Below are 10,508 nucleotides of genomic sequence, written 5' to 3' on the forward strand. Positions count from 1 at the left end.
CATTGAAAATGAACAAAACACCAAGTTCCTTGACCAAGTGAAAATAGTGCCATAGTTAGGAGAAAAGCACTAAAATGGGAGTGACAAGGAAAGTTGAAGAATTCAAAATTCCTCCACAGAAGTGATTCAGCACCCAAGCCAAGGAAGGGACGCCAAAAGCAAGGTGCCGGGGAAAATCCACGAAAGTCAAAATCTCCTCTATAGCATGAATTCCACACCCAAGGCGAAGTTGGAGAAAGTTTTCTAAGGCATGGAAATTCAAGGGTCAAGGATGAACCAAAACAGAAAATTCCCCTTGGTAAAAATTGTGAAAAATCCATTTTCGGGCATTAAATCTCATCCAAATTTCAAAATTCTTTAAGATTTGGTTTCGTTTGAGAATTTTCTCTCATGGACCCAAAACCCTAATTTTTGGAAAATCCCTAAAAAATAGGAGATGGTGGAAAATCATTGAGAATCTCCTCCAGAGCAAGGAAAGTTCGAAAAACTTCAAGAAAATTCTTCTTGAGTCAAAGTTTCTCTCCTAAAGTTTGAAGAATCTCAAGTCAATCTTTTAAAAATCCCTCCAAAATTCAAAAAATGGAAGGTTGGCAAGTTGGCAAGAGAATATTTCAGATCATGACGCACAACTCAAGGCATTAAAAGAAATTTCCATTTTGGCACTTAACTACGATGGTAGAGCTCGTTTGTATGGTGTGTTGGAAAGGAAACTATGACGCATAATTAAAAAATTGCCCAAAATGACCTTTGCAAACTTAGCAGCATATTAGAGAAATTCTATATAAATGTGCAAGTACAATTCATCTCTCATGTGCGAATTTGGAGAAAGAAGAGTTGGAGAGAGTGCAAATAAAGTAAGACTTGGAGAATTTCCATTCCTTTCAAGAAGCTTTGTTCGTAGGAGGTGTTAGTTTATTCCTAGAATGGCAGAATCAAGCAAGGCGACAACCATAACCAGGCAGGCATAGATAAAAGTTGAGATGAAAGGCTTCCTTCCGAAGTCCAAGATGGTATCCAGGTGGAAGGAGGTCAGTGATACAAATTTAGGAACATTCAACATGTCTGCCTTCCGAATCAGGATGTTTGGGACAGCTGGACATAATGCATCACCTACTGTTGCTAGGATTGTCAAAAGCGAAATTGTTGTGATAGTAGGTTTTCCTCTGCCTATTCAATGTTCGGAGTTGATATTGGAATGCACAAAACACTACAATTTTGAGAGAAGGGCTATTTTAACAAGTGGTAAGCTATTGGTCAACTTGACCTTGGAGGCTATTGGTGAAACCTTTGGAATTCCTTCACATCATTCCATGAGCTATAGGACTATGAATGGAGGTAAGCCAGTATATGATGCAGGTCCTGATAGATGTGCGAAGATCATCAACAAGAGCTGGTTGTAGAAGCCTAGGCCTCACATCTCCAAAATGCTTAAGACGCTCACCATTTTTGAATTCAAGTAGAGTATGTGGATTTGATAACGATGTTAAGCAAGATAATGGGGTGTCCAGATGCCATAAATTTTGAATCATGGATGTATTTCTACATTGGCGAAGTCATGAATGTCAATGGAATAGTGGACTGGGCTCGGTTAATCAACCATTATGTGCATGAACAACTGAAGGATTTGGAAGAGAAGAAGAGCCAATCCTTCTATATGAGTTCTTACGTGATTTATTCACTTGTAAGGATGGGTCGCTTCGATGGTTTGCTGGGAAAAGGGGTCATAGGTTGCGAACGAGCACAGTTGAAAGTTCATGAATGTTATCCTCAGCTGCACCTCTACAATACTAATTCTTTCAAACTGGCAAATAACACTTTTACTATGCACTTGACTAGATTTATGCAAAACAAACTTCACAAGAGATTGTCGCCAGAAGCCAGGGCTTTGGTATAGAAATTTGGGGCTCCATTCTTGTAGTTTCCATAGTTCCTTTATATCAGGACACAATGATTTTCATACCAGCCATATAAATTACTGAGGTATCCATCCAATAAACTGGTGCTGCTAGAGCTTGTGAGGCAATTGATTACCTACGACCAAATTTAGAAGAAGAAAATAAAACTGTCTATTGAATTTCTAGTTGTTCTCGGTGATTATGGAGAAGTGTGCCCGAACATGGGAACAACTGAGAAAGCAGCAGAGGAATTGGCATTCTACTGCTTGACATTTTACACGTCTAGATCTCATTATGATCCATATAGTAAAATCAGGAAGGTTGCTGGATTAAAACTTGTGCACATGTTTCACCTAGAAGATTATTGGGTAGGTGCCAAGGATGACCTTGAGGTCAAGAAGAAAATGTTTTCCAGGCTACCCCTTGACACAATTAGGGTAGGTGAAATAATGCAAGTGCCAGATCAAGTCAAAGAGGACTCGAACTTCATGCAACCAAAATTTGAAAAGGTGAAAGATCAACCCATTCAGCTTCCAGATTGTTCAGAGCTAGAAGTTGATGATCTGGACATTTTGGCCAGGCTCGTACTGAAATTCACTAGACGTTAGGTTGAACGACATCTCAGAAAGCTGAAACAAGGAAATGTTTGCCTAAGTTGCTAGTTGATGGGAAATTTGGATTCCCATAGTGAAGCCACTGAAGGATCTTCACAAGCTCAGGCTGAGGAAGGAGAAATTCAACAGAAAGAAGCGGAGCCTAGTAAAGGAAAAAGTGTTCCTAAGAGGCCAAAAACAATAAGGAAAAAAGAAGTCCGACCGGAGATTCAACAAGAAGAGCCATCGCAAAAAAGGGCGAGAGTGGAAGGGATTCAATCATTGGCTAGCTCTTCTAGTGTTGTGGGAGGTAGAAATATTTGCACAAGAAAATCCCGCAAATCCGCTACTGGGCAATCTTCTTGACAGTGCTCCAGCATAGGATGGTCTCTGTATCAACACATCACACAGGCCAAATCAGCCAAGGATGCAAAGGCAAGAACTTTCCTCTCATCAAGAAGAGCCACGTCAGGACAGTTTCGTAGAGATGATCCTTGAAGAAATGGAGGATACTTCACAGGAACATGTGCAAAAGGAGATTTAGGATCAATCAATTTCCACTCCTGATTGGCTGAGAGATAGACTGAGGAAGGAACTAGAAAAGGAAATTGATCCAATACGAGAATTGGAAGAACTTTTGTTGAAGAGAATGGATCAACCAGCAGAGAAGAAGGCTGCCTAGAAGTTTTCCAAGATCACGAAAGGTGAGTTTGGATCCAGGACTCTACATTTATTTGAGCCTGCGACAGATAAGGACATAAATGAAATTGCGCCAAGTGATTATGTTATCAGTGAAATTGATTTGGGGCGTACACAGGTCGTGGAAGACTTCGAAGGATCTTCCTTGGCTATGAAAGAGAAGATGCAAAAAATGAAGGAAAAATGTAAAAGGTTGAAAAATTAAAACAGTGCCTTGTGTGAGTATATTAAAAGTCTCAAACATCTTCTTAGGGAAGCAGATCCATCATTTATTCCTCTTCCCTCTCTTCCTAAGAGGTCATTGATGACGTCGAAACAATCAGGGAAATAGCTTTGTATTCCAGGAATGGGTGGAAGATGTCTTCGCTACAATTGGAAAATTCATTGAAGACTTTTGCTCGTCTTCACTCTAGATTTGTTTCCCTTCTAAATAGGCTGGAAGTGGCGGATGGTCTATGGGAGGATGTTCACATTTATCAGGGTCTGACCATTCCACAACTCAGAGCCCCTAATGAAAGTTCCAAAGAATGTGCTAATTGATGGGAAAGTGATTCAAGAAAATGAGGTTTATGATTTTCCATGATGGTTCTGTGCCGTTTGCTCTGGAAAGGATATCTTTGAAAGGTTCAACATGGAGTCTTTAACTTTAAAAGACTCAATCAGAAGGGTACTTGAGGAAATTATCAGCGTGATTGAGGCATTATTTGTGAAGAAATTGAATGAGGGCGGAGTAATAGTGAACTTCCTGAGAGCTCAGTTGCATGAATTCTTCTTCATAGGGTCATTTTCCAAGGAGCATTTTGAGAATGTTTTTTCATTTTCCAGCACAATGAAGAAAACTCAGGAAATAATGTTTGAGTGGGAGAACCTTTTCTCCAAGTGCGAAGAGGAGATTACCTTGATGGAGTTCAAGATTGAAAGTGTGCCAAGTGTCTCCGTAGGAGAATTGGAGGCTGTGATCGCCAAATTCATCACTTATGCCATTAATGAGCAAGACAACGGTCGTACACTTTCAGACGAAAATCTTTTGACTGAGTAGTGGTGGCACACTTATTGTTGGAATAATTTGACTAAGTAGCGGCCCGGTCAATGCATGTTGAATTTATGAAGAATCTTTTGCATGCAGCCGCCACATTTATGATTTTATGATAAATTCCTTTCGCATGTTGCCATCACATGAAAGAATGATGGGCATTTATGGCAGCATTTTACGACTTTTGCATGGGATATTCATTGCATATAGGGCGAACTTAATGTAATTGGTGCATTTAATGCACAAATGGATGCTATTTTAGGCATGTTTGAATTAATTGTATATGGGTTTTATGGGCATTTATTGTAGATTCCCACCTTATTGCATCATGTGCGGGGAATCTTTTGGGGGAAAACCCTAATTTGCATGTCCTCATGGTTCGAGGCCTATATAAAGGGGTGATCCCCCTCATTTGTAGGGGACGAGAGATTGCTTTCGAGATTATTGCTATAAGTTTTGAAGCAGATAACTTAATACATTGTTCGATTTGTTGGTGTATTCTTGTGCTGTTTTATGACTTGCATGGTCTCACTCTCTTCACATAGATTAGATTTGCTTGACAAACAGGATTTGATGAGATTGTTTATAGTGTAGACCCTCACTCATACCTTTGGTTGGTAGTTGATTATTATTAATTGTGCAAGGTTAATTTGAGCTTTTTTCTACGTGGAAACTTAACTTCGATCATTGGTGGACATTGTTTGTTGATGGTGTGCATTGGTGATTTGAAAATATTTCACACAACCTTTGAAGATTGCACTGCCTCTGTGTAGTTGTCTCCTAGTGGCGAAGCAGAGAGTGTTTTGGTCTTACTTGAGCAATCCTTGTCTCCTTGTTCTCATCTCTAGATTAAGTTAATCTAGCTTTTTATACCCTTCCCTATTTACTTTTTGCAAATTTTAAACCCAAAAATCCTAAAAACGAGCCATTCAAAGCTAAATCATTCGCAAGTCAATTCCTTGAAGTTGCCAAATTGTCCGATCTTCTTTGAAAGTACATAAGGCCCCTTGGATTACCAGTATATCACATCATGCATGAAGGAATCTTGGAGTCAATTGTCTGAACTTCTCGTAATCTTAGCTTACAATCACACTTTGATCAAGAGAGAGTAAGGTGACTGTTGGTAATTTTATTCTGTGTTAGACGCTGTCCTAAAAAACATGTCAACAGGTCTTCTATCGAGGATTTGCTTGGGTTAGTGGAGGGTCTCAAAAGGCTCGATTTCACTTGCAGAGCCTCCCTTTCACGCATAGACACCAAGAGGGGGTCCCCATCTAGGGCGGGGTGTGATGTGAATACAACATTACCTATAAGAGTTTTTTAATGGAACATTCCAGAAAAGACTGAACTTCCCAAATTTTATGTGTAGGTGAAGCTGATTCCTAATCTTGAAGCACTCATTGTCTCAGGAATAAGCTTATAAAATATACTTCATCAAGCAGGAGGTTTCTCTATAGTACATGGGAGTTGGGGTTGCCTTCCGTTTGTGCATTCACAAAGTTTTCAATGTCATCTACAAGAAGTATTTAACAAAAGATTCAAGAAAAGATAGCTTGTTAAATTGGATATGAAGGGAAAGTTGACTGTTAAAAATGAAGCACATATTGTCTTAGGAATAAGCTTATAAAAGAACACATCATCAAGATTATTTTTCTTATTCGTATTATTATTTGTATTACTATATTTGTATGCATATTCATATTATTATTTTTCTTATTTATAAATGAGATTATGCAGTGGTTGCCATGTGGTGCATATGACATTTACTTAATTTCAGTTAGGTAGTGGTTATGCTTGGTTTTGTCAGCTAGGGTTGTCGCCACACTAATGGTAGTAGGCTAAGGGTTTTCTGCGTCCTTATAAGTTCCGCCAATTCATAGGGATCTCGTACTGTATCATTCTCCTTGTGTTATGCTGTGATGTAATTAGTATGGTCGGCCTTTCCATTGGCTTATTGCTCTTAATGTATTAGGGAGTTTGTACCTCAAACTTCAAAGTGTCATGACTCATGATTATAACACATCCACTCATCATTTGCCATGGTAACTCTCCTGTAAATATATTGTGGCTTCTCATATTTTGAAGATGCGAAATAACTTATTGTCAAGGTTAGGGAAACATCAGAGAGAATCTGTCACTAGTTCCCAACACTGTGCTCATGCTGGTGTCTAATGAGATGAATGTGTATAGCATTTTGTAACAATGCAATAACTGAATCATTAGCTAAAATAAGTGAAGCGTGTGGCTAATTGAGGTAAGGCTTTAAAATGCTCGACTGAAGTGGTGGAAGTATCACCTATTCTTACAAACAAGATGAAAATCCAACTAGAAGATATGCTCAAACTGAAACACCCACTAGAATTTCTTTTAAACATTTTAAGATAGATATGTACATGTACAATAGTACAGAGCATCATAGTGATTGTTAGATAGTCTTCAAATAAAGGCGCACACTGATAAATCTGTATGGTATACTTAAAGATTGTGTTCCTTACTATAAATAATAAGAGTTACATTTGCTCAAAAAATTTAATATACAGATAAAAGATAGAAGGTGAAACTGTAAACAAGAAACATAAAATACAAGATGAAAAAAATGAACTAACATTTACTATTGACAAAAGACTCGCTCACCTGCTTGTAAAGAAGTGAAAGAAAATGGTCAAAGAATTTATTACAAGGAATGATGGAATTGCATTAAAATGTATAGAAACTGGACAACCAAAAATATTGTTAACTCTATACCATTACAGTGTTTGCCTAGAAATGGTAAAAATGTATTACACTTTTTGGAAGCTTTGATTGTCGTGCAGATATATGACTGCATTATCTTCACTCAAACGAAGATACGAGTCCTGAAAGAATTAGTGTCCAGATCCTTAGCATGACATAAAATTATTTTCCTGGCAGTCCAAATGCTAATCAAACATGTGTCATCAAGCTGTAATTTATTTTATATTATTTGCCTATAAAATTTAAATAAAATGTAGTACACTATCTTGTACGCTATCTGTGAATTGTTTGGGAATTTTGGAAATTTTTGCAAATATACAAGTACATTATCTTTACTGGATGAAGATATGGATCTTGAAACAATTGTAGTGTCCAGATCCTAGCATGACTAAATTTTTTTCCCATCTAGACTCCAAATGCTACAAACGTATATGTGTTGTCTTTTCATGAAAAAAATGCAATAGTAATGACTTAATTTGTTACTTAATGAACTAGCTGTTAAAATCCCCTATGTTGCTTTTCAAACCTAGTTGTTCTATATGGGGTACTACCAGGTGATTTGAAAGAATAGTGATATGCAATGCACATTATCTGAAATATATCCCTTTTTTATTTCTTGTATTACTTGTGCACGTCTTACATATAGCCGATTCTCAAATTTTGCTTTGGTTGCACCATGCTTGTGAAGTTCAGAAGAAATCAACTGGCAACTTCCCATTGGCTAAAATATCAATGTTTGTTTATTTGTAGTGCATGTAGTGTGTGCTAGGTGGCGATAATTAATAAAATACATTTTATTGTTCATGGATTGATCTGACTTTTTAAGTGCATTCATTTGTTACTGTTTTCACAGGCTTCTCATTCACAGTTTCAACAAGGCAAACCTAGTTCACATGAGGCGCCTGCCCCACCTAACAATATTCTATTCATCCAGAATCTGCCATATGAGACAACCACTATGATGCTACAGATGTTGTTCCAGCAGTACCCTGGTTTCAAGGAAGTCCGTATGATTGAGGCAAAACCTGGCATTGCCTTTGTGGAGTATGGAGATGAAATGCAATCTTCTGTAGCAATGCAATCTCTTCAAGGCTTTAAAATCACTCCCCAAAACCCAATGCTTATCAGTTATGCCAAGAAGTAGTTCTTTCATAAATAACCAGAAATCCTGAACAGATTATTTTAACTGTCACAGAAAATTGAAAATCCCATAATGTTAGACTGTCCCATCTAGTCTTTGAAAAGGGTGTGCAATTTTTCATACAGCTATCTTGAAAACAGGTGGCACACCCTGCATTGAAAATAGGCAGATGCAGATATGTGAATCTGTTCATAGATGGATTTAACTTCTCCCTATATCTGTTTTTAGAATGGTTATTTTGTAAAGAATGATGACCATATGAGCTGGTTGAGTAAAATTGTCCTATAGCGTTGGCAATTTTTGTTTTGTTTTAGGTGTCCTGTTTTGATGTTAGTACAACATGCCAGAAATAAGAAGGTAAAATGATTTGAGAACAAAGAGTAGCTCATATTTGGGACATGTGATTGCGCTAGGGTGGTGATTAGTGCTTGCAGTGCTAACTGTATTTTTAATTTTTTTTAACAGCTTACCAATGCTTTCCGTGTTCTTTTTGTAAAATGTATTGTGTTTTCATTAGAATGATTAGTTAAAATGCGGGTTAACTACTGCATTCAACTAAGAAATGTCTGTTAGATAAACACATTTCAAGATTCCGATTCTTAAGTTTTTAAAAAGATCTTACCAATGCTTTCTGTGTTCTTTTTGTAAAATGTATTGTGTTTTCGTTAGAATGATTACTTAAAATGCGGGTTAATTACTGCATTCAACTGAGAAATGTCTGTTAGATAAACACATTTCTCAATTCCTGCAACAATTTATTTGATAACTCTGTGTCTACCCTGTTTATGCCCTTATTTTTGGATGCATTTCCCAACTTTCATGCATTTAAGAAGCAATAAATTGCTACTCCACCTCTAATACATTTAATTTTTTAAAAATTAGCTGAATCTCATGAAATCAACAAAATTAATTTACCATGTACCACCATATATAGCTATGAAGATACGTCCATGTTTTCTACACAAATGCCATTAAATTCACTTTATTTTGGTTAGATGTTTCATTTTGCAAATCAATAACATTGACTCCAAGGAACAAGTCCCCATGATCATTCAAATGTTGTGGTGCTTACACACATGGATGCACACAGAAAAACAAAATAATCAAACATATAGCCTAAAAGATAAGTGCATATGACTATACGCTCCCTCCATGGATATTGTTAACTTCACTCTATTTCATTGATGAATTTTTTTACGTAGTCAAACCCAAAAATATTACCAAGCTTATATTATGGACTCTTAAAATTTCATGATTTTATTAGAGAATAAGTGTTAGTATGATATATGTTTATTGTTTGTTGTACTTAATTAATGTACATCTTAATATAACTAAATAAGGTTTTGATTAGATAAGCACGAAAAAGGGCTTAGACTTGTTATAGTTAAATCAGCCTTAAAGGCAAACATGACGAATCTTACAAACAGTGAGATTGAGTGAACCACTCAGACAAAAAAACTTTTGACATGAGCAAAAAATTGGTAGCAAACAAGGGTCCCAACTTCTCTTTCTTAACACAAGAAAGCATATGGGGAGCGATAGAAGGACCTTTCCTCATATGAACTATAGTTCAAGTAATGCTATTAACCATGATCCCACTACAAGGGGAAACACAAGGAGACTCTCCTACTAGGGGACCAACAAGAAGGGAAGTAATTGAATGACAAGGTGATAGGCAAGTATCGACCTTGCTAGAAGATGAAAGCTGAGAGGAGACCATTGATTCTAGACGAATCTTGGGAGGAGTCATCATCAAGAGAGATTGGATCCTCAATTGTCAGATAATCATCATTAGCTTTCTTCCACCTAGTATAAATTCTTTTTAGTGTAAAAGAGAATAATTCGAAGCCAAATGTTGGAAAGTAAAACATTGACAACATCCCCAACTATTGCATCCAAGGCCTATCCTCAACCATCTAGACCACATCCCCTTGAAGAGGCTTGGAGATGTTGATATACACCAAAATGCGAGCGAAGGTAGAATGCCCCATATGCGAATTCAATCATCAACCTTAAAAAATGACTAATAGAATTGTCGATGGCCTCAAAATAGGGATCTTGCGAAAATTGAAGGGGAAGGTTTGGTAGTCTAACCCACACCAAATGCATATTGAGTGGTTCAATAAGAGGATTAAAGGAAGCAAACTAAGGTTTGATCGAGAGAGAGTGCTCCCCCAAGCCCATAGTTGACCTAGAATCAAGTTGTGGTCCTTTGAAGAGGAAAAATAAGCAATGAAGCCTTTAGCATAGAAAAGAGTTCTATCTTACTAGCCATGAGGGGCTTCAAAGAATCTTGAACATAGTTGTGTAAATTGAGAGGAGAGCCAATAGTTGAAAAAACAGTACACTAGACCTCTATGTTGGTAGAAGTCCACGTTTTCAACCACATCCTTATTGCAAACTACTATTGAGAT

The 10,508-nt window shown here is 37.2% G+C and overlaps 1 protein-coding gene across 1 annotated transcript in view; it reads left to right on the forward strand.

Annotated features, from left to right (window-relative positions):
• LOC131038972 (U2 small nuclear ribonucleoprotein B'') overlaps positions 1-8,472 on the forward strand; it is a 93,259-nt gene extending 84,787 nt beyond the window's left edge. Inside the window, exon 5 of the mRNA XM_057971601.2 lies at positions 7,807-8,472. Within this exon, the coding sequence (XP_057827584.1) occupies positions 7,807-8,097 (291 nt within the window). The 3' untranslated portion in view covers positions 8,098-8,472. The remainder of the gene's footprint in view (positions 1-7,806) is intronic.
• The last annotated feature ends 2,036 nt before the right edge of the window (positions 8,473-10,508 follow it).

Source organism: Cryptomeria japonica, chromosome 7, assembly GCF_030272615.1.
Source record: "Cryptomeria japonica chromosome 7, Sugi_1.0, whole genome shotgun sequence".
Classification (NCBI taxonomy): Eukaryota; Viridiplantae; Streptophyta; class Pinopsida; order Cupressales; family Cupressaceae; genus Cryptomeria; species Cryptomeria japonica.